The 23,913-nt window shown below is 43.7% G+C and overlaps 1 protein-coding gene across 4 annotated transcripts in view; it reads left to right on the top strand.

Moving 5' to 3' along the window:
- Rnf144a (ring finger protein 144A) overlaps positions 1-23,913 on the top strand; it is a 114,220-nt gene that overhangs the window by 11,870 nt on the left and 78,437 nt on the right. Inside the window, exons 1-2 of one of the 4 annotated variants that reach the window (XM_021651274.2) lie at positions 14,653-14,776; positions 18,827-19,019. The exons of 1 other annotated variant lie outside the window; for it this stretch is intronic. Coding sequence is in view for 1 of the 3 variants with exons in the window: in XM_060366371.1 (XP_060222354.1) it covers positions 14,702-14,776 (75 nt within the window). In the remaining 2 variants the exon portion in view is untranslated. Of the gene's footprint in view, positions 1-14,594; positions 14,777-18,826; positions 19,020-23,913 lie in introns of those variants that run through there. 2 more of the 4 variants (XM_060366371.1, XM_060366340.1) reach the window with 2 other exon arrangements.

Genomic DNA, 23,913 nt, shown 5'->3' with positions numbered 1-23,913 from the left:
AGGAATATAGCAGTGAGTCCAGCTACAGTGTGAGTTCTAGGCCAACTTGGGCCTAGAACTTGGCCCTATCTCAGAAACTGAAAAGAAAGGGAAGAGAATCCATTAAGATCATACAGGAGGGGGTAGCTTAAATGGTAGAGCGCTTGCCTGGGCATTAAACCCCTGACTCAGTCCCTTGCTATGCACACAACTTTAACCTAGGCACTCGGGGAGGAGAAGGAGGAAGAGGAGGAGGAATTCAAGGTCATCCTCAGCTTCAAAGGAGGCTCTAGGTATCCTGAGCTACATAAGACACTGTATTTAAAACAAACAAACAAACAAAGTCTTGCCTGAAGGTAAATATTGGTGATTTTCAAATCCATGCACCAGGTATAAATTAACTCCTAATGATCTAATAAGAATAATCCCTTAAAGTTCACACAGTTCTAGTGTGTATTGATTTAATTATATTTGAGTCTTTCCTTGTGTTGATCCCAGCCTGCTTTCCACAGTTCTGTTTATATAAAACCAGGGTACAGTTACAGTGTGACTGTGGGCAGTCATAATAAAGACCTTGAGAGATAAGATGAAGCTTTTTTCTATTCTATTCTTTTTTTTTGGTAAACATGAAATCATTAGGGCCTAGTTTTTGTTTTTAAAAGAAATTAGCTCAAATGAGCTTATTATTTTATTTTTTAAACGATGAACTATCTGTGCTGTGGAAAGGAGGTGAAATGTATCATGTTGGCTCAGAGAAATAAATCTTTTGGGGAGGGGCTAGGTTAAGAATGAATGTATTATTTTTATTTGCCATGCACCCATCCCCTGAAAACAGTGCTAAATGTAGAGGAAAATAAATGATACATGCACAAATGCTTAATGGTTTCCTTTTTTTAAATGTAATAGCCCCAAATGGAAAATATTTAAATGTGGTTGAATAAACATCATTCACTAATTAGATAAGTTTTTGGAGATTGTGGCCCTGGGAAAAAATGTTTAGATTATTAAATGAAAATAATATGAAACAAGATTGCAGGAAAAATATGGTTTATCAACATGGAAAATATGCCAATGGAAATACTCATAACTCACAATGAACACAACTTTTTTGGTTCATGACTTTTTTTTTTAAATTGTGGTTTTGTAGTTTGCTCCCTGCATCCTTGCTTGGGTTCAGCCAACTGTGGACTGAAAAAACTTAGAGGAGGACATTTTCCTGTCTTGACTATGCTCTTGACATTGTTGTGGTAGACTGCCTGTATAAAGCAGAGAGGATGTGCAACCTAAGGGAGCTTGGGTGTGGCTTCTGTCCTCAGTGACAGAGACAGAGACAGGGCCCTTACTCTATATCTGTGTAGGAGCCTGGAGAGGTTCTCTTTCCTTAGGGACTCCCATTTAGGCAAAACCAGGATTCCTGGCTTCTTAGATCATGGAAATGGATACCATGGTGAACCAGGATGCAGCAGGTGGTGGAATGGCCTCCATCAGGTTGACCAGTTGGCAAGTCTGGGGTATTTTTCTTCATTAATGGTTGATGTAGGAGGACCCAGGGTACCACGGGCAGCTTCCCATGGGCAGATGATCTGGGTTTGTGTAAGAAAGCAAGCTGAGCAAACCATGGGGAGCAAGTCAGTAAGCAGCAATCCACCGCCGGTTCTGTTTCAGTGCTTGCCCTGGGTTTCTGCCCTGGCTTCATGCAGTGATGGGCTGTGACCTGGAAGCGTAAGCCAAATAAACCCTTTCCTCTCCAGACTGATCATGGAGTATGTCACATAACAGGGAAGTACCCTAGGATCACTCTGCTCACATCTCTAAAGATCGCTAAGGACCCCTTACTCCCCCTTTGCGCAGGAGGGCTGCGTACAGGAAGAGGAGATGTGCAAGGATAGTCATTTGGAAATGGAGGTGTGAGGTAGATTTACAGACATCATTTACACTGACCACAATGAACAGGTATTAGGAGCTCAAGGCTGATCTCACTTGGGCCCTCAGTAAGTACACTTGGCTCACTCTCCCTGATCAGTGTATTATGAAAACATAAGTTGCCTCTGTGGTCATCTTGGGCTTCCTGATATCTTTTTGAAGCAGTCTGCAGGACTGGCCACCTGGGGGGTCTTTCTCGCTCTTTCCACCATCATCCTTCCTGCCTCTCTTCCCTGCCTCAGCCATGTAGAAACTGCCATTTTACATAAGGACTGGAGAATATGTAGATTTTGGTATTTGTGGGAGGAGGCAGAAGCTGGGGCCATCACTGGCTTGATCCCAAGCGATAACTGTATTTCATTGCACAGTGAAATATATTATTTTAGTTTAAAACATTAAAATGTTTGTGAATTGTACTGTATTTTGTATCTATATCTGTATGTATTTGTGCATGTGCAAGTGTGTGGTGTGTGTGTGTGTATTATACCACTGCATGCCTGTGTCAGTCAAAGGGTTTGAAGGAGTCAGAACTCTATCATGTGAATTTTGGGGGATTGAACTCAAGTCATCAGGCTTGGTGCAGATGCGTTTGCTTACCGATCCATCCTGCCAGCCCCCACCAAAAAAAAATGAAGGCTCACCCCAACATGTATATTGTGTTATTCCACACATGACAAGCATTTCAGCGGCCGAGCCAGAAGTCTGAGATAGGCGTTTTGCTGTGGTGGTTTAGAGAAATGAGTAACAGACCAGGAAGGAGCCCTCCTGTTATTAGACTAAACAACACTGCAAACATCAGCATTTGCTGCTCGCCGGCTCCTGTGTAGGTCATGCCCCTGCAGAGCTGCTTGTGATGGTGAGCCTCAGAAGGGAGGCAGTGGGCTGTAGAGTCAGCATGCGCGGCACCACAGCGTGGCAGCTGTGGTCAGGGATTGTGCAAGATGAAGCAAGATGGGCTCAGAGAAGAGGGGTCTCACCCAAACCCTCAGCCCCAGTGGGACTTAAGCGGAGGCCTTTGACTTCCACAATTCTTCCCGATTGGTTCATCTGTTGAGAGAACGGTTCCACCTCATTTATTTGTGGAGTTCCTTTAAGGACAGAAGATATCATGCTTTTGGAAATGTAAAGATAGATGTTAAAGGACAATCCAAACGGTGAATTCAGGAACACCTCATGGTGGGAATGTATGAGATCTTCTTATCTATGGCAACGGAGAGAGCTTGGGCCTAGAACTGTAGCTCAGTGGTAGAGTGATAGAGTCCATACGCCCTGGCCCCATGGCTGGCCCTGCGTAAAAGAGCAAACAAATAGTAGAAATTAGAAACTGCTAATTATTTTCTTTAGTTTTCAGCTCAAGGTAGAAACACATAAATGAATTAAGACTCCACTCCTTTTCTTTTCTTTTTGAGCATCATTTTGTGTTAAGATTGCAGTGATTTCTGTTGCTCGTGAATGGTGTGTGTGTGTGTGTGTGTGTGTGTGTGTATGTCGTGCCTTTTCCCCTTTTTCTTTCTCTACCATTTTGTTCATACATTGATTCTTTCTCATGGTATCTAGGGTAGCCTAGGTGTCTTAAGGCCTGGAGCTTTTTTTGGGTATCCTTTAGTTACTGGTTTGGGTTGTGAAGCAGGGGCACACTCGACATGATTTCTTGGTTCTTTTATTCTTTTGCTGTTATATTTCTGTATAGCTTATGGCTTAGGGTGTTTCATGGCAGCCAGATTTCAGATGAGAGGCTGTGGATCAAACTGATCAAGTTGATCGTTGGCGGTGTTCAGAACTTTGTCTGGTCTGTTTCTCCGCCTGCTGGATTTGCCCATTTAGCACCTGAGGAGGGTGTTAAATCTCTAACGGCTGCTTCTCCTCTGTAGTTTTTTCGTCTTTGCCTTATGTGTTTGCCACACTGTTGTTGAGTGTGTACATGTTTTTGTCTTCTGGTAGAATTTGCCTTTTTATTTTGCAGCCCAAAAGTTCCTCTTGTTTTGAACTCCTGTCATTCACTTTTTTTTTTTTTTTTTTTTTTTTTTTTTTTTTTTTTTAGCTTTAGCATGTGTGGATTTTTATTCACCCCTTAACTTTTTAATCTGCTTCTTTTTCAGTGAGTTTCTTATAAATGATGCAGTGTACGGTTGTGTTTTTCTCTTGTTCTTGTACTCATATTTTAATATAATTGTTTGTTAATTTGAGAATTTCATAAACATATATAATGTATATGCATATGTTAACTCCCCAACCCCTCCCCTTAGTTCCTCCTGGGTCCACCCACATTCTTCATCCCCTCCTAACTCTGTGACCTCTTTTTTCTTTAATTTAATAACCCACAGAGTCTTATTTGTGTTGCCCACATAGTCCTGTGTGGGGCTGTTCACAAGAACATGATGGACCTATCAGGGGCCATACTGTTGAAGAAAATGAACTTCCCATTTGTCAGAAGCCATCATTGTCATTATCTCCTCAGCTAGATGTAAGAGCCCATGAACTCTTTCATCTTCCATGATGGAATGTTGATTGGGTTGATCTTACGCAGGAGGCCACAAGGGCTATGACCTTCTGAATGTAGTGGTCCTATTACATCCAGAAGGCCCACTGTTCTACTCTAGGCTTCCCAGACTGGTTCTTACAGTCTTTTGTTTTTGTTTAATTTTTATTTATTTATTTATTTATTTATTTATTTATTTATTTATTTATTAAAATCTCTGTTTAGTTTCCTGAGCCTGTAGGGTTGGGATATTGATATCCCATCTGTGACCAAGAACCCCAAGGACTCTATTCACTTTACTTTGAGGAGCTGTGATTTCTGCATTAACTGTCATGTACTTCACAAAGCAACTTTTCAGATAAGGTCTTTTAACTTTTCGGATAAGGTCTTTTACCTACATCTTTTAACTGATCCTTTTAGGCCATTCATGTTTAAAGTGAAATTTTTTTTGTATGGTTGCCTAGCAGCTATGGATAGCTATTTTCAATTCATTTTTCTTTTTGTTTTTCTGACTTTTTTTTTTTTTGCTTGCATATTTATAGGATTGCAGGCTACCACTTCAATTGGCCCACTGGTCATATCTTACAAAATCAAACATTTTCAGTGATTGTCTTATAGTGTGAAATTATGTATATATATAATATGTATATAATGTACATATATATATATTACACACACACACACACACACACATATATATATAAAATCACTTTGCAGCCTGATCCAGGCCCCTCCCTCCTATCCTCTCCCATTGGGGAATCTCAAGGCAGCCCAGCTAGGGGAAAGGAACCAGTGACAGGTAGCAGCTGCTACCTCTATTGTTAGGCTACATGATAACCAAGCCGCACATCTGCTACATATGTAGGGTGTCTAGGTTCAGTCCATGCATGCTCTTTGGTTGGTGGTTCAGTCTCTGTGAGCCCCCATGGGTCATGAAGTCTCTATTTCTAAACCTAACACCCCCTTCAGAAGGCACTGTGCCACCAGATTGTGTAGTAAATGGTCCTAGTGACAGCGTACCTCTCCTTCCTGGCTCCAGCCCCCATGACAGATTGTTGATGTGACTGTGATTTCACTTCTCTATGCGGGGTTTATAGTGTGGTTTAGTCCTGGGACCTCATTTTCCCAGCGTTCTGAGAAACCACTGTTTGTGACCATGGGAATAGTAACCTTTCAGGTCTCCACACAATGAAGCTGGGGTCTTTGGTGTCTCTACCTTTACTGTGTCACCCCCCTCCCCACCAGTGTTCAGTCACAGTATCCTGAAGTCCCTGGTTGTGATGATGGAGAGGACTTGTGCCACATAAGGTTTAGAGCACTGCCATGTGAGGCTGGGCCCTTCTAACCTGTAAACGACCTCAGAAATGCCCCTGTTCTTCTGGCTTTGATCCTAACATTGCCACTTCAGAATAGCTCTGGGCACATTTACATGGTTGAGATATTTAGAAGGCCTTATTGGCCCATCACTTTTTGCTCTGTTAAGTGGGAAGTAATTATCTGTATACTCTTTGCTTGCATAGTTTCATCTTCTGTTCATCAGTGGGAGTTGAAAGAACTGATTTAGAGCCATTAGACACATAGATAGCCTTGCAGAAAAGTAATGCATGGCCTTGATGGAGCTTTCCCAAGAAATACGTCATTTCAATTTTAGCTTTTAAAGCAAGAGCTACAAAAGGAGCCAGGCTTAGAGAGTCAGATTCTGTTTGTATGAACTTTACAGAAAACGTAAGACCATTGGTGCATGCCAGAAATGACTAGCTTTCTCTGTGAGAGACAGCTGAGGGATATTATTTTAGATTAAAAAAGCGTATTTATTTATTTATCTATCTATTTATTTATTGCATACGTGTGTGTGTGTGTGTGTGTTGTTGTTGTTGTTGGAAGGATCTCCTTTACCATGTGGGTCTTGGGCATCAAACTCAGTTCATCAGGCTTTCTGGCAGACACCTTTTCCAGCTCAGCCCTCTCACTGGCCCTGAGGTCTTGTTTGGTGATAGTGTAGCTATATGATCTTGTGAAATGACTAGCCACACTAACTCATGAACTCTAAAAATACTTACTCTTACATTGTGCATGTAACATGAATACAATTCATTAAAATGCACATGGCAGACAGTACAGAATCACAGGGTACAGGGCACTTCTCCCTCCTGCCTAGGCCTCCAATCTTCGGACACAGGACCATTCATAGGAAAGCTGTCCTTGTCAGAGTTCCCATATCTCCCAGCACACATATGTTTTGGATAGAAAAATAATGCATCTTGCTCTTTGGAGAAATTTCCTCTGCTCAGCAAATACAAACCCACCTCATTCTTCTTTAAGGCACGTTGCCCGGGGAACTGCTTTCTGAGTTCTTTAAAGTCACAATGTGTTTTATTGTCGCACGGCTCTAAATAAATTAGTTTTTCTAGTGTAACGTCCTGACAGCAACAAGATTCTTATTTTGTGCCTGCTTCGGCATCCAGTTGGGTAAATCAATTGGTTCTTTGTGAGCAACTTGAAGCTTGGGAATCAGTTTCGTTTTTATGAGTAATTTCTTTGAATTGGGAATGATGGTAGAATAACCAGAGGCCTTTCATTCCAGCAAGAGAATTAAAAACAAAAAAAACACCTCACTTAATTGATATCCAATGAGCCAATGAACGTGCTTCATGCCTGCATTGAGAAATGCTTCAGTGGCTTAATTTACCACAGAGGAGGAAAATGTTAAATAGGTCCCTTCAAGGCAACACCAAAGGGATTGCTGAGGAGCACTGGGTGGCTTCCCAGTGGACAAGACTCAGTATAGTATGCATACTAACAGAGAGGTGCTTTATTGGAGCCAGACAAGACCCCCATTCATAGTGAGCTCCAGCAGCTCACACATGTGGAAACCTCTGCTCACAGCCGCTGTGAGAACCTCCCTGCCTACAGCTGTACTGGGTTTTGAAATCCTATCTTTCAGGACCAACAGCAGCTAGAAGACAATCCTGGGCTTGGGGATGGAAAGATCTGGGGAGAAGCATCCAGGTCCTTTTGGGTCCTTTTTGTTGTGTGCCTGTGTAAGGAGTCATAGGTCTTTCCTCACACTTGCTTTGTAGTGGTAGACGCAAACAGGTGAGCAGAGGCTAAATGTCAATATTCTCTCTCTCTCTCTCCCCCTCTCCTCCCTCTTTCTGTGTGTGTGTGTGTGTGTGTGTAGATTGGGGTGGGCAGTAAAAAGAAGAGAAGGAAAGCCCTGTTTGTGGGGCCAGGAATGCAAAAGGAATGAGGCTCTTCCCTTGGGGTTTTAAATCATAGTTTGTGGTATGTTACATATGGCATATGTGGCCCAGTGTCAGAGAAAAGTAAGTAATGGGTAAAGTTTACTGTGCCAAGATTGGTAGCCTCTGAAAATCTAACGTGTACAGACACCTCTAAAACAAGAGCAAAGAGTACATTCTTGTTTGGATTAAGATGATCACCAATGTCCTTTGTCCCTCGCTCCTTCCCTCCCTCCCTCCCTCCTTCCCTCTTTCTTTCTTTCTTTCTTTCTCTCTCTCTCTCTCTCTCTCTCTCTCTCTTTTGTTATTCTCTAGAACAACTGTGTGACTTCAGTCATGCTCATGAATGCAATATCAATCTGCAAATGTTTTGCCTGTTGCCCTTTTTCTTCCCAGGTGTGTCTTAGACATCTTTGCACACCAGCACGTGAAGTGTCAGCTCTTTCTCACTCATGGGGATGCCATTCTGTTATTGATTCAGCTTGTGATTCCCAGTTAAGTCTTCCAGTGTTTGCTCTTGCAGTGGCTCCCAAAACTGAGACCTCACACTTCACCCATTGCTCCTCCTGTGTGATGGCTCCCTGGTGCTGCCCTGTCCCCTGACTTCTGAACGGACACTGAGCATAGCTTTGGCCACACTGATTGCTACGGAGATCCCATGCTTTGTGTCTCTGTGGGTTCCCATTAGAGGGTGAGGTACATGCTCAGACTTCTATTGCCCTTTCTTCTGGTACTCAGGTGAGCTCTTGACTCTCTCCTGACTACAGCATAGACACAGTTCTTCTCTCTGGCCCAGAGCAACCTACGGGTACCATGCTTGCCACCTGCCTGGTTTCTCGAAGTTGCACGTGTGGTGTGAGGGATGCTTTGCCACTCACATCTCAGAGGCTCCACTGCTCAGAATGAAAACCTGGAAGCAGCTTTGGCCTCCCCCCCGCTTTTCTCCTCCTCATCTCTTCCTTCTTACTACCTTTTCAAAGTTACACGGTCCTTCCTTCCCTCTGCTCCCTCTCTTCTTTAACTTCTCCCTTTTCTCCCTCCCTCTTATCCTCTTTTTTTTTTCCTCCCTCCTTCTCACCAGTACTCTATCATTTACCCTCCTTTTCCTTCCTTTCCCCCAATCTCCCTCCTGGACTCCTCTCCCCTTTTTTTCCTCTCTAAAGTCATTTCCTCCTGAAACTCACTTGAGAGCACATCTGGCTTTGGCTCCTCACACCAGAGTTGCTCAAACTCCCCTGGATTGTCCACACCACTTTGCTTGGCTGGTTTCTTAGCCGGTAGACTACGAAGGTCTACCAGGCCTACCCCACAGTTTCAGAGGGCAGCGGATTATCACCTACAAGGTTTACGCCTTTGCAGTCTAATAACAAACAAAATTGAAAAAGGAAATCTCATAATGTTTGTAGTAAGTATGGTTTTGTGTTGAGCTGCTATGGCTATCTTGACGCACATGCATCTCCTGAGCTGTGGGTTGGATGTGCTGGGAAAAGTGCCAAGTAATGATCCCCACTCTGTATTCTCCTGGTTATTTTAGTGACTGCCTTTATTTAATAAGGTGTGATCACATGCAACCCTTTTATATAGAGATATGCATACACCTGATGAAAGGAATCAGTGAGATCATTTCTCCATATTTTCTGCACGCGGTTGGCTTTTTTTGGGGGGAGGAGGGCTTTTATACTTTGTGGTGGCGTCCATGTTCATAAGAAGGAGGGAATTAGATGCTGTTGGGATTGCCTGCTAGGAAATGAGACGTCCCGTTCAATACTTTATATTTGCTCTTGGGACAAACAAAGGAATTTTGTTAATTACTAGAAGGCTCATGGGTAGACATGGGGCTCCATGCTGTGCAGAATTCTTAAGGACAGGGAATTCTTGCTTATCTCTGCCCCAGTCACACCTATCTGTGTCTCAGCAGAAGCCCAAGTACATGTGGGAGATAGAGGGTGTGACTAACATATACTCTGTTGCTATCTGTAGATGGGCCATGAATAAGTGGCAGGGCTCACTGGGGCACATGGAGAGGGATGAGCACCCACAGGCTGTGCTGTGCAGTCTCATCACTGGCTCGTGCCACTGGTTGGGCGGTGCCAGACACTCTGGAGACACAGTCCTTGCCTGGGAAGTGAATGCTACAATATGCATGACAGACAGCCAAGGGAGGGGCACCTGCACTTCAAAAAATAGCAAATTTATTGTTCTTTGTGTATTCTCTTTGCTAACTCAGTCAGCAAATGAGAGATAACTTAAAACACTTTTACCACCATTAATAGTGTCAACAGACAACTTAACTTATCTTTGAAAATGCAAATTAGGGGCTGGAGAGATGGCTTAGTAGTAAGCAGTGACTTGGAGTCACAAGCAGTCCTCTTGGAGAGGACCAGACATCGGCATCTCACAATGCCTCTAACTATAGCTCTGGGGAATCTGATGCTACATTATAGTCTCTGGAGACACCTGCAGGCACATGCCCAGACACAGATACACAGACACCACACAGACACACACCTGCCCATAAATAACAGAATACATTTAAAAATGCAAGTGATTCAACACTGTAGAAGGCATCCTGTATACAGCTCATGTTTTTTTATGCTCTTAATTAACACATGTTAATTATACATAGTACCAGGGTCTATTGTGTTATTTCCACAGGGTGTATAATATATTTTGATCATATTCACCCCGTTTCCCTCTCATTTCCTCCCACAGTCCCCTTCTCCCCCATCTCCCTCTACTTCCATGCCTTAATTGTGCCCATTTTTTCCAGGGCAGATGCAAACAGGGTTTGTAACCATGAGCTTTGAGAATGAGGGAGTCAGTGGGCTTTGCAGCCTGAGAGGTTGAAGGGCAGGGACACTGAGCTCCTAGCTCAGAGCCCAGGCAGAGAATTTTCTGGTCTTTGCAAAGTTCTACTTGATGTGGCTCAGAAAGGCTCCTGTCACCACTGTGCAGTCTGAGCAGAGTGTCACTTTCCTGCTGGTGGTTGCAGTGCTATTTCTAGGCTCTTCCTATGTGGGAACAGCAGCAGAAAGGCAGCGCTCTAGAAGGAACATGTTGTCTCTTGTCTCCAGAGTCAGAAGCTACTGCCACGTGAAAGCGGAGAATAGACCAGTAGCCACGTGGTGGCATATTCTGGAATAGCTGTAGTGCAGCCATTCAAGGCCAGTTGCATTCAGGTGAGAGGCTTAGGAGTAGAGCTTAGGTCTCTGTTGGGAAACAGCGTGTTGAAGGCCTCAGCCTTGAGCAATATGCTCATGAGTGTATGGGCAAAGCTTGATGTTTTAGTGTAAGGGAAGAGAAAGAGAGAGGGACACACCAAAGAGACATGGGTCTGTATACCAGAATGCATCTTCCTTCTTGTCACCTATATGGCTGCTCTTGAAGTCCTCTTTAAAGGACCGGGAAGCTTTTTCAGGTTGGGGCAGAAAATGGCCACTGGTGCTCTATGTTCCATGACCAAAAACCTATCAGAACAAACAGTTCAGACAGGGGTGTTACAATCTTGGTGAGCAAAGAGATACTTGAAGAAAAGCAAAAGATCTAGAAATTCTGGTGTAGTCTGTGCAGTCTTACCTTAAACTCCTGCTTCATCCAGGAGCTTGTGCTATTTCCTTCCTTCCTCCCTCCTTCCCGGCCTCCCTCCCTCCCCCTTTACCCCTACTTAAACTAATAGTTTCTCAGATCTGTCACTCACATCCTAGAGTCCCTGTGCAGAAATTTTGAGCATGCTTGCAGATGGTCTTGTGCCTGTCACAGTTATCTGGTTTCCAGAATGCTTTTAGTAGTCTCTAATAACCTATGTCCATCCACTGAGTCTCAGCAAAGTTTCGCTCTCCATGGGTTTGCGTATTGGGACTTCTTGCTTATGAGTAGTGTCATATAATGAAGAGCTTCTGTGCCCAGTGTCTTTAACTTAGTATAGTGTATTCAAGATTGATCTTCTGGATGAGGAAATGGGTAAAGTGCTTGCTAAGGACTCAAGTTCAATCCCCCAAAACACATGTGAAAGGCATGGCTTCTGCAGCTTCAGGGCTAGGAGGCAGAGACAGAAGGATCTCAGGCTTACTGGCCCCCAGCCTCGGCCAGATGGTGAACTTCTGGTTAAAAAAAAAATGATAGTGATTTAGGAAGGACATCCCAGTATCAATCTCTGGTCTCCATACCTAACTTCGCAGGTGAGCATATACACACACATGCATACACACACACACACACACACACACACACACACACACACACAGTCATCTTGGTCTTAGTGTGAATCAGTACTGTAGCTCTTTCAGGACCAAAACGTTTTCATGGACATGTGGGTTGTTTTCACCTATAACCTAGTGTGGATGGTGCCATTTTGATCATATATATGTAAAACTTAGTGTGTATCTGCCTTTTAATTTATCCCAGGCAACTCTAGGGTCATAGGCTGCCCTTAACTTTAATCAAGAGCTGCAAAGTATTTTCCAAACAGGCCTAAGTGCTTTGCACTCCCACCAGCCCTGTAGATTTTTCTGCATCCCATTTAGAACATTTAGTGTAATTACTAACGGCGAATTAGCTCCCGCCCTCATTCTGTTTCCCATGGCTCTTATTTCTTCTAATTCTATTTTGCTCATTATGCATTCTTGAGTTGTGTTTTCTGGTGTTGTTTTATGTGATAGAAAGAGACTTTCCAGTGAGCATCTATAGAGACCAACAATAACCACATCCCTTAGGAATCACACAGGGAAAGAGCTGGGTAGCTGAGGACTGGAGGATGGTCCTTGACAATGGATTGATCTGGTAACTTCTTTTTTTTATTAATTTATTACTTTTAAATTTATTTGCTTTAACATTCTGATTGTAGCCCCCTCCCTTGTCTCATCCCTGTCCCACTTTCCCTCCCTCTTTTCCCCTATGCCCATCCCCTAGTCCTCAGAAAGGGAGAGCCCTCCTCCCTTACCAACTGACCCCAGACTATTAAATCTCTTCAGGACTGCCTGAGTCCTCATTTTCTGTGGCTTGGCAAGGCTGCCTCACCAGGGGGAAGTGATCAAAGAGAAGGCAACAGAGTTCATGTTAGAGACAGCTCCTGGTCCCCTTACTAGATGACCCACGTGGAGACTAAACTGCCTATCAGCTACATTTGAGCAGGGGGTCTAAGTCCTCTCCATGCATGGTCCTTGGTTGGTGCATCAATTTCCACAGATTCCCCCTCTCAGCCCCGCCCCGGGTCCAGATTTGCTGACTCTGTTGGTCTTCTTGTGGAGCTCCTGTCCCCTCCAGATTCTTCTATCCTTTCACTCTTCCACAAGACTCCCTGTATTCTGCCCCAAGTTTGACTGTGAGTCTCAGTATCTGCTTTGATCCCCTGCTGGGATCCCCTTCTGGGTGGAGTCTTTTAGAGGATATCTATGGAAGGCCCTCATCCTGTTCCCTCTCCTCAACAGCTTCTGGTGTCTATTCTGTTTGCCCTTATGAATGAGAATTAAGTGTCCTCCCTAGGATCCTCCTTGTTACTTAGCTTCTTGAGGTCTGTGTATTGTAGTATGGCTATGAGGTATTATATGGCTAATATCTGCTTATAAGTGAATATATATCATGTGTGTCTTTCTGGGTCTGGGTTACTTCTATCAGGATTATCTTTTCCAGATCTATCAGTTGCCTGCAGATTTCGTGAAGTCCTTGTTTTTAATAGCTGAATAGTATTTAATTGTATAGATGTACCACAGTTGATCCATTTTTTTGGTTGAGGGACATCTGGGCTGTTTCCAGTTTCTGGCTGTTATGAACAAAGCTACTATGAACATAGTTGAGCAAATGTTCTTGTTGGGTATATGCTGAGTCTTGAGGTAGAGCTGTTCCCAATTTTCTGAGAAAATACTAAATTGATTTCCAAATTGGCTATACAAGATTGTACCAACAATAGAGTAGTGTTCCCTCTTCTTTACAACCTTGCCAGCATGTGCTATCACTTGAGGGTTTTTTTTTTTTATCTTAGCCAGTCTGATAGGTGTAAGATGTAATCTCAGAGTCACTTTTTTTTTTTCATTTCCCTGATCAGTAAGGACGTTGAACATTTCTTTAAGTGCTTCTTGGCCATTTGATATTTCTCTTTTGAGAATTCTCTGTTTAGCTGTGTACCCCGCTTTTTAATTGGATAATTTGGTTTGTTTGGTGTTTAATTTAATAGCTCTTCTGGAAGTATCTCCATCCCTGTCTCAGGCTGTACTATAGAGCAACAGTAATAAAAACTGCATGGTACTGGCATAGAGACCGACTGGTAGATCAGTGGAATTGAATTGAAGACCCAGAAATAAACCCATACACCTATGGACTCTTGGTCTTTGCATACAATGTAAAAATGATAGCATCTTCTGCAAATGGTGCTGGCCTAGTTGGATATCTACATGTAAAAAAATGCAAATAGGCCTATATTTATCACCCTGCACTAAACTAAAATCCAAAGACCTCAACATAAAACCAGACATACTAAATCTATTAGAAGAAAAAGTGAGGAAGAGCCTCTAACTCATTGGCACAGGAGACAACTGAACAGACCACCAACAGCTCAGGTTCTAAGAGAAACAATCAATATATGGGATCTCCTGAAACTGAAAAGCTTTTGTAAGGCAAAGGACACTGTCAATAGAACAAAACAACAGCCTACAGACTAGGAAAAGATCTTCACCAAGCCTACATGCTACAGGAGATTAATATCACAGATATGTAAAGAGCTCAAGAAATTAAACACCAGATGTTAACTTCTTGATGGAATTTTGGTTACCTAGTGAACTATCGTTATTTCTGTAGTGAACTATAATGCTACACTGATGTTTAATGAGGTAGGGTTTCAGAAAGCTGTTTACCCAGCATTCCTTTGGGTTTGTACGCAGGAAGATCAGTGTCAACATCTTGCTCCTTCTTAGCAACCTGGCCTTAACCATCCTCCTGCTATTTGTGTGCTGACCTCTCTCCATTCTCTTGCTTCCTAGGTACCTTGTGCTCTACTGAGTCTGGTTTCATCAGGGCTCTCTTTTTCAGCTGGATGGAGCCTTAGTATAGAGACTTCTTTCTTCTACCTAAGGGAAGAGGCACCTGAATGCTAATAAGCACAGCAGAACACCAAGACCTGGCTGGAAGACACCACCTCTCCTCACCACTGCCTTCCTCACAGGTACCTTTGGACCCTAGAAAGGAAGGCTTAGAGACCTTTTCTTACTTCTTACTATCAAAGTCTCAGGCCAGTGCCAGGGACAGTTGGACTGCCTAAATAGAATTTTCTACCCCTCTTAAACGAAGGGTGTAGGTGAATTCCTAGCAGGGCTCTCCTGGATGACTTTTAGGGAGTGTTGTAGATACCAACTGTTAAATTTATGCATTGTAACAGACTTCTCTTTGGCTGCTTGTTTTCACTGTGTGAGAATGATGTTGCTATTCTCATGCTGGAGCTTAGTGACAGGTTCAGGAGGCTGTTGTCACTTTTGTGAATCATCTGGGGGGGTCTCCTGTGTTCATTCACACTCTGACAAAATAAGGAACAATGTGTGCATGTGCTCTAATGTGCTCTCATGTGTGCATGGTGCTCTAATAACTCAGAACTTGCCATCAACACAGCAGCACCGGGACTGGCTCTTGCAGTTTGTCAGGCAGAAGTGTGAAGATGGGGTAGGAACAACCATGGGGAGAGACCATGTACAGCTGATGGGGGTGAGGAAAAAAATATGATAGCTGACAAGACACAGATGCAGAGGAAAGTAGGGGAAGCTTTATAAGTATACATATAGCAGGAATTTTTGTTTTCTTTTTGTTTTTGTTTTGTTTTGGTTGGGTGGTTGGTTGGTTTTTTTTTTTTTTTTTTGAGATAGGGTTTCCTGTGTAGCCTTGGCTGTCCTAGACTTACTTTGCACACCAAGCTGGCCTTGAATTCATAGAGATCATCCTGTCTCTGCCTCCCTGAGTGCTGGGATTACAAGCATGTGCCACTGCGCTAGGCTCATGTAGGTGGGATTTGAACTTGAACTTCAAGGAGCTATGAGCATGAACTAATTAGCACCTTTGCAAGAACATTGTTGAGAGAACCTGAGGTCACTGAGGCCTGAAAGCAGTGCATCCTGGCAGCTTGCAGGACCTCCATGGAGGACGGGGTGTCTTGTAGGGAGCTTGAAAAAGCCAGCCAGAGTCAGGCTAGGTCCAGAGATGGCAGGAATCTGGGTATTTGGGCATGACCCTCCCACCCCCATTCAGGGATTTCAGGTTGCATCATGGGAAACCTGTGCAGTTTTAATTAAGTAGAGGATAAAGGGAATCTGAATTCTACCTGAGTAGACTCATGTTGTTGGCTGTGATAGGAATTAGACACAGAGGGTGAAGGGCAGAGAAGTAGAATCTTGTTCCTGAGACTACTTAAAGAAATCATGATGGCATTAAGACAAAACAAAATGGCAGTGTATTTCCCAGGCACAGAAGAACTGAAGAAAAGTGAAAACTCACTGGGTATATCTTAAAGATAAATCCCATAAGACATCATGAGAAAAATGGGAAGGCTTGTAAACATTATAAAGATACTGAGGGAAAGGACCGGCTGGAGAAGGTTTGGACTCAGAAAGGGCTAGAACATTCCTTTGTAGGCATGCTGAAACTGTGATGGTTATGGGAAAGCCTAGTGGGGATGCTGTGTTGGCCACTGTCCCCAGAACCTATGTTAAAAGGTTATCCACACTGAGATGGAAAGAATGGGATTCTGACCAGTGGCCACTGCTTGAAGTAATAAGATATGCGATGCTCAGTATGGGAAAAAATTTCAAAGTTGAGTTGTGGCACCTTCCAACTTCATGAAAAGCATGAACGGAGGGTTGGCCAGGAAAGGGCTGTCTCCAGAGGGGACAGCAAGGAAAGAAGGAGACGCAAGGGCTGACCACTTGAAGGCATTTTCAGAAGCAGTTACCAAGGAGCGTGTCCACGTGCTCATGGGCCTGGTGAGGTGAGAAGCAATGGATGCTGGGATCCGAGCCAACTGGGTCAGTGGTGGTGTCTGTGCAGTGGTTTGCTCTGGTTGCTGTGACAGTGCTGGCAGGAGTGATAGAGACAATTGGAAACTGCTCTGAGTGGTGTTACTGCAAGAAGAGCAGAATGTGTGGTGCAAAGGTCAGAAGAGTTATTTATTTTTAGTTGGAAACAGTGTCCCTGGTCTGTATGCCAGGGGGAGTGACTCAGTCTAGTGACATCATGAGCATGCCCCACAGAGGCAGCCGCGGCCACTCTTGTCTCTGGTTAGGAGGCGCCCGGGCTTACTGAGGGAAGGCTGTGTGGTGGCGCTGTGGCTATGACGTGGTACTGGGAAGAAGTGTGCTGGCCTGCAGCTGTGTTTCTTTGTGATCTAAGAAGACAGGTCACCCACTTTGATGGTTAATATTGACTGTCAAGTTGACAGGTTCTGGAATCAGCCATGAGGGTGTTTCTAGGTCGGGTTTATTGGGACAGACAGACTTACCCTAAAGTGTGTGTGGCATCATTCCATGGGCCGAGGTCTTGAACTGAACAAAAAGGTGGAAGCTGACTTGTCACCACATTCATCTCTTTCTGCTTACGGATGGCAGATGCACTGTGACATCTGTCTCATATTCCTGTTGCAGTGAGCTGAGCTAAAGCTGGATGGCCCAGCCAGAGAAGTGGGGGCACACCATAGGTCAGGATTTGAATCCCTGTTTGCTGGACTGAGAGGGACAAAACAAGAGAGACTGAAACAGCTGGCAAGCAGGAGAGATGAGGAGTCTGCTCACAGTGGGGGCTGAGACCTTGCAGTGAGACGAGAACTAAGGCTAGTGTGGCACCTGAAAGGGAGGTCTGTACTCGGAGTCAGGGTCTTAGGGGAGGTGAGTGTAGCATCAGTAGCCCACTGAGTGATGAGGAAACTGGCACTCTTGGGGTGTTTGAAGAGATTAAAAATCTCCATGGTACCTTTTCTGAGCTCTGGGAACTCAGGCATCCATCTGCCCTATGTTTTCGTAGTTTGCTCTTTGAAAGGGTCTGCTTGTGGTAACCTTCCATATCTACCCTCCACATACCCTTGTCGCCATCTCTTCTGAGGACAGTGTGACTGATAACTGAGGTGTCATTGGTGCATTTCTTTGTCCAGTACCATGACCAGGTGAATGGTGACATCAAAGGTGACTTCTCGAGTGATATGCCTGCTGCCCGACTCTTCCTTGGAACAAAGTGTTATAAGCGTTTATCTTCTCGTTAACATTATGGGGTCATTGTGGCCCTGTCTGGAAGAAGCTTCCTGGTTCAGAGAAGCAGACTCTCCCAGCTGTGGGGATAACCATCAGGGAGCAGACCAGAAAGCTTTCCAAGACTGAGTGGATTCTGCATTCTGTCCAGCATCCGCCCACACCCACCTCCTAGGACATTTGTTTAGGAATCTGTCTCAGATTCCAAAAAGTATGAAATGGCTTCATACTAAAGATAAAAAAAAAAAAAAAAAATCAGGCTAAAGAGGCCAAAATACCAGAAAATAACATGGTTCAGATGCCTCCAGATACCCCCAGTACCGCACTGGAGTGGAAGTAGTGAGGGAATGCATAGACTTCTGCTTTTTGTTCTGGTTTGCTTCCCTCTTCCTCCACTTTGGAAAATAGCCTTAATTTTAAAAAGGGATCAGGGAAATCTGACTGAAAGAGTTAGGCAAGGCCTTGACCCTCCCTTGGCTTTGGGAACAGCTGGAATTCAGAGAGCCACATCTGGTTATCATTGCTTCCTGCTGCTGAGGAGTGGGGTTCATAGCCTGCAGGGCCAAGGCAGCTGAGCATCTATCTCTAGCTAGGACGGCAGGTCTCAGGCAGCCCTGCTTCTATGGGCTCATGGGTATTGTCCTAGAGAAATGAGATTGCCACTTTATTTTTCTTTGAGTCAGGGTCTCAATAGTCTGGAGCTTGAGGTTCTATCTAGGCTGGCCGGCCAGTGAGCTTCTGGGGTCTGCCCTGTCTCTACTCCCTAACACTGGAGTTACAGGCATACCATGCTCAGGTCTTTGTGGGTATTGGGGAATTGAATTCAGCAGATGCTTTCACGCCAAGTGCTCTTGGCCACTGAGTCAACTCTCCAGTCTTGTGGTTCTGTATATAACTCAATTGTGGGGACTTTGTAAGACACACCTGAAGATACACACAGGACAGTGAAGGTACATTTGGACAGATTCATTGGAAGCTGTGAACTTGTATCCCAGGAGCAACTGGAAGAGCAGGAGAAGACCCAGAAGGAGAAGTTGGGGCATGTGCTGATTGAAGAGTAATACATCCTTCCTTTGATTTGAAAACTACAGTTGCTTGTATTATCTCATCAAGGCTGACAGTGGAATTTGCATAGACACGGATTCACATTTACAGAAGTACCACGCAGCCTTCTCCCATATTCGCTGCGTAAGTAACTCCCCACTTTAGATCCATTTATTATTGCTGCATTAAATATAAATGAGAAAGCCATTAGTATCTTGGCCTTGTCATATGGTTTGGAGTGGATAACATAACTCAATCAGAGCAACCTCATTTTAATCCTGACTTTATTGGTTATAATAGTCATTGCATGAGTTGTGCCTTATCATGTGTTTCTCAGCATTTTAGAACTTCCGTCTCCTGTGTACATATTATACACTTTGAATATATAACAAAAATGAAACATTTGTGTTCAAAATCTAGGTGGGGCTGCTTCTGATAGAGTAAAGTTACAATTGATAGGTTTGAACATATTTTTTTCCATTACTGTCATTCCAGCAATGATCAAAACAGACAAATGGTCTTCACCAGCATATAATTAAAGAATTCTTGTAATAAAATTATAACTACATGCTGAATTTTCCCTCAACCTCTTTCTACATACATGGACCTAAACATATGTGTTTAAGAGACAAGTCATGGATGCAGTGAAGTTATTTATGTAATTCCACATAGCTTTTTGATATGTTCTAGCTTCCTTTTCTGTGGCTATGACAATACCCTCTGAACAAAAGCAGCTTGGGAGAGGAAGGGCGTTATTTCAGCTTGCAGGTCGCAGTCCCTCACTGTGAGAAGTTAGGACAGGAACTCAGGCAGGGGCTTGAAGTAGAAACCATGCCACTCCTGGCTTTCTGTGTGGGTTCTTGTATCTGAACCCAGAGCCAGTGTTCTTCCCCACTGAGCCATCTCCCCAGCCTGTGTTCTAGTTTAGTCCGATTGTTCTTTATATATAGCTATTGTTATAACCCAGGCATTCTCCTATCACAGACATGTGAGTTATTGTCAGTCTTAGCTATCACAATCCCACTACTATTAATATTCTTGCATACTTTTCTCATCCACAAGTGCACTTTTCCCATTTTGATCAGATACCTATAAAGGTCACCTGAGCCAAAGAGAGGCACACTAATGCTCAGATACAAGAGACCATCGTGGCAGTTTCCTTAAAGCATGCTAAACTCTACTCTCTTGCCAACAGAGAACCAGCCTCCTTTAAAAGTGTGCTTTAAAAACACTACTTCGCTTAGCACCATAGGGCTTGTTCATTTTTACCCAGTTAATGGTGATGTGACTCTGACATGACAGCTCATACCTGCACACTGAATCCTCCTCAGTATTAATGGCCGTTGTGTCCTGTTGGTCTCCTTTTTCCGTTAAGCTGTTTTTTTTTCCCTCACTGACTTGAGAAGCCAGTCTTCATATATTCTAAAGAGTATTGTTCGTTTTGTGTGCTAAAAATAGCACCTCCCTCCTTGTGCCATTGATTTGTATTTTCTGTGAAGTATCTTTTTGATGGCTACATATCCTTGACTGCAGCATACAGAGTCTTATCAATTTTACCTGACAGTTAAGGCCATGAACTGGAGACGCTCTGTATTGCAAGGTTGTCAGTTGATTCTTTATGTTTTCTCTGGATAGTTTTGTAAGTTATTGGACACTATTGTGTGTGGGATGTTGCAAACTGACCTGATTTTTATCCATGGTAGAAAAATAGCACCAGGATTCTATTGATCAGCCCCCTTCCCCTTTTCTCCATTAACCTTGATGACACGCACACTCTCTGTTGTATTATGTATTCATGTTTAGGGTTCCTTTCATCACCTTATCTGATCACCTCTGTGTCACTACTTCTTGAGGTACTACCTCAGTTCTTGAAGAAAGTTCCATAAGTGGGCTGTACTTGGGCCTTCAAAGTTCTGTAAAATTGTAGAGCTAATTGATAAAGCATCATAGCATCAGAAGCAAAAATATTACAAAAAGCATCCTGATGTGGACAGCTTTAATTGTCAGCATAGCCTAGAATCATCTGGGAGGGAAGCCTTGACTGAGGAATTACCTAGATCAGTTTGGCCTTGGGCAGGCCTATGGGAGCTGTAGAACTGATTGATAATGGATGTAGGTGGGCCCAGTCCACTGTGGGTGGCATCCACATGAGGAAGCTCATGGAACACAAGCCCCAGAGCAATCTGGCAAGTAAGCCAGCAAGCAGTGCTCCTCCATGCAGCCTGCCTGGGGTGAATTCCTGCCCTGACTTCCCTCGGTCGTGGGCTATGACCTAGAAGTGTAAAGTGAACTAAGCCCTTTCCCAAACTCCTAAGTTGCTTTAGTCATGGTGTTTTATCACAGCAACAGAAAGGAAACCAGAGCACAGCCTAAACAATAACAATGACAAAACCCCAAATTCAACAAACCCGTCGAGGAACTGCCGGGATTGCATTAAATCTGCAGGTCGATAAGACATTACTATGATTTTTTTCCCACTGCACTTTTTTAAATAGGGACGTTAGGTCTATCTTACCAGCTTTGTTTTCTTCTTTGTTTTAAATAGGGACGTTAGGTCTTCTTACCAGCTTTGTTTTCTTCATTCTTGCGCTTTTTTAAAGAAGAGCTTTACTCATCTGTGCTGGCTAGTATTAGGTTGACATGACACAAGCTAGAGTCGTTTGAGAAGAGGGAATCTCAACTGAGAATGCCTGCATGAAACTGGCCTGTGGGCAAGCCTGTAGTGCATTTTCTTGTTTAAGGATTGATGTGGGAGGTTTCAGATCTCCGGGGGTGATGCCATCCCTGGGTAGTTGGTCCTGGGTGCTATAAGAAAGCAAATTGAGGCAGCCAGTAAGCAGCACTCCTCCATGGCCTCTGCATTAGCTCTTGCTTCCAGGCTCCCACCTTGAGTTCCTGCCCTGACTTCCCTGGGTGATGGCATGTGATCTGAGAATCAGGAACTGAAGTAGACCCTTTCCTTTACAAGTTGCTTTTGATCACTGTGTTTTATCATACCCCAACTAAAGACTAACATACCCTCTCCCTTCGAGTTTATTCTCAGCTGCCTTACTTTGGGAATGGCAGCCTGTCAGACCCATTCTTGGACTTTTTTTCACTGATCCTACATCTCTAGTCACTTTACCAAATCTTTAGTATTTTTTAAAATTTGTCTGAAGGTTCCCCTATATATAAAAGACAGTTGTGAATAATGAAGAACAGCTTACGCCTCTTCGTTCTTCTGTTTGGAGTAGAGGAATTTCTGTGGTAGTTAAGGGAGGAGTGAGAGCCAGGGAAGGTGCTCTTTCCTGTGCCTGATTTTAATTAAGGCTATTTGTTTTCACTTTTCTCTCTGCATTCAATGCATTAGGGTAAGGAAATCCCGCCTCCTCTTTCGGTTTGTTTTACAGAGCTCTGTCTTCTGTTTCTATCACAGATGCATGTTGAGGTTTCTTTCCATGTGTTGGGATCAGATCCATTTCCCATCATGATTTTTTTTTCCTGTGTTACTTGACACGTTGCTTATTGTTATGTCAAATTTTCTTGCTGTCCTTGGAGAAACATGTTTAAATACACATCTCATACACATCTGGATCCTATTTGCTCATATTTTGTTTTAGATTTTTCTTCCTTTACTCATGAGAAAGTTTGGCCTATGGTTTTTCCTCTCTCTGAAACTACTTTTATCTGATTTAAGAGAAATGTGGCTTTCTTAACTCCCAGCTAATCACACACACACACACACACACACACACACACACACATTTCCTTAGAAGATTCTTCTGACATGATGTGAATTACCTGCTCTTGACAGTTTGGTTGATCCTAGTGATCCATCGTGGGAAGACACTGCTATGGGCGGTGTGTGGAAACTCAATACTGGTCTTCTTCAAGACCAGCAAGTCCTCTTGACCCCTGAGCCAGCCCTCTAGGTCCTTCGTGCTTCATTTGAAGTTCACTTTGTGTCTGGACACTTTGTCCTTATACCATTAGAGGGAAACTGACGTCTCAGCTTTGTCTTTGTTGCTGCTGAATGTTCAAGAATTCCCCTGGCTCAAAGCTGGCTACGTTGTGTAGAGCATTCAAGAAGGTGGAAGTCCTTCTCTGTTAGATGTCTCACAACCATTGTTGTGTAGAAGGCACGACCAGTAGCCAAGGTAGAAGCATTTTTGATCAATTCAGTTGAATTGAACGAAAACAGTTCAATTCACTCCTGAATTGAACAGTTCAGATTTCTCTCCTGTGACAGAGCTTCTGCCTATGTCAAAAACACATGAAGAAGGAACATAACAGTATTCAGATTAGTAACCATCTGTCCAGGGAGATGGCTTAGTCGGTAAGAGGCTGTCAGGTAGGTCTGAGTTTGTTGCCATGAGTTTTACCTATGTTACACAAAAGCCTAGAGTGCCTTGCAATCTGTTGGAGGGACAGAAATGGGTAGATCCATGGGGTTTACTGGCAATCCAGTCTAGCAGAACTGGCAAGCTCTGGCCTCAGTGAGAGACCCTGCCTCCAACAAGAAGGCGGAGAGCGCTGAAGGCACTTGGAGTGCAAATGCTGCATACACACGTTTCAGTTTCTCTCTTGTTTTCTCAGTGACACACGGAGGTTTCGCTGCCAGGCACATTTACAAGGTGTCCATGGCACAGAGCCAAGTCTCTTTTTGTCTGCATGTCTTACTGTGCGTTAACATGTGTCTGAACGCGGAACCACAGACAGTTCAGCTTAGAGTAAACGGTAGGGAGCATTCTGTGAATGGGTTTCCAGATATTATTTTGGGCAAGGCAGTTTAGCAATCCTTTCTCACAGGTTATCTTAAACCCATGCCTTAAAGCTGGGCATTCTGCCCAGACCCCGTTTTGAAACAAACCCCTGTTGCCTGTGTTCACCCTGACCTTCCAGCTGATGCTCCCAAGACAATCTCAGAATACCCTCAGAAGCTTGATTTACTCTTGATCCTATGTCAGCAGAGCAGGAACTAGACACCAGAAATTTCATAGAGCTGGCTGTTGGCTGAGCCAGAAGATCTCTAAGGGCCCTTCCAGACCTTCTAATGCTC

Source organism: Meriones unguiculatus, chromosome 1, assembly GCF_030254825.1.
Source record: "Meriones unguiculatus strain TT.TT164.6M chromosome 1, Bangor_MerUng_6.1, whole genome shotgun sequence".
Lineage (NCBI taxonomy): Eukaryota > Metazoa > Chordata > Mammalia > Rodentia > Muridae > Meriones > Meriones unguiculatus.
Note: the sequence above shows the minus strand (reverse complement) of the source record. Positions and strands in the feature narration are given on the sequence as shown.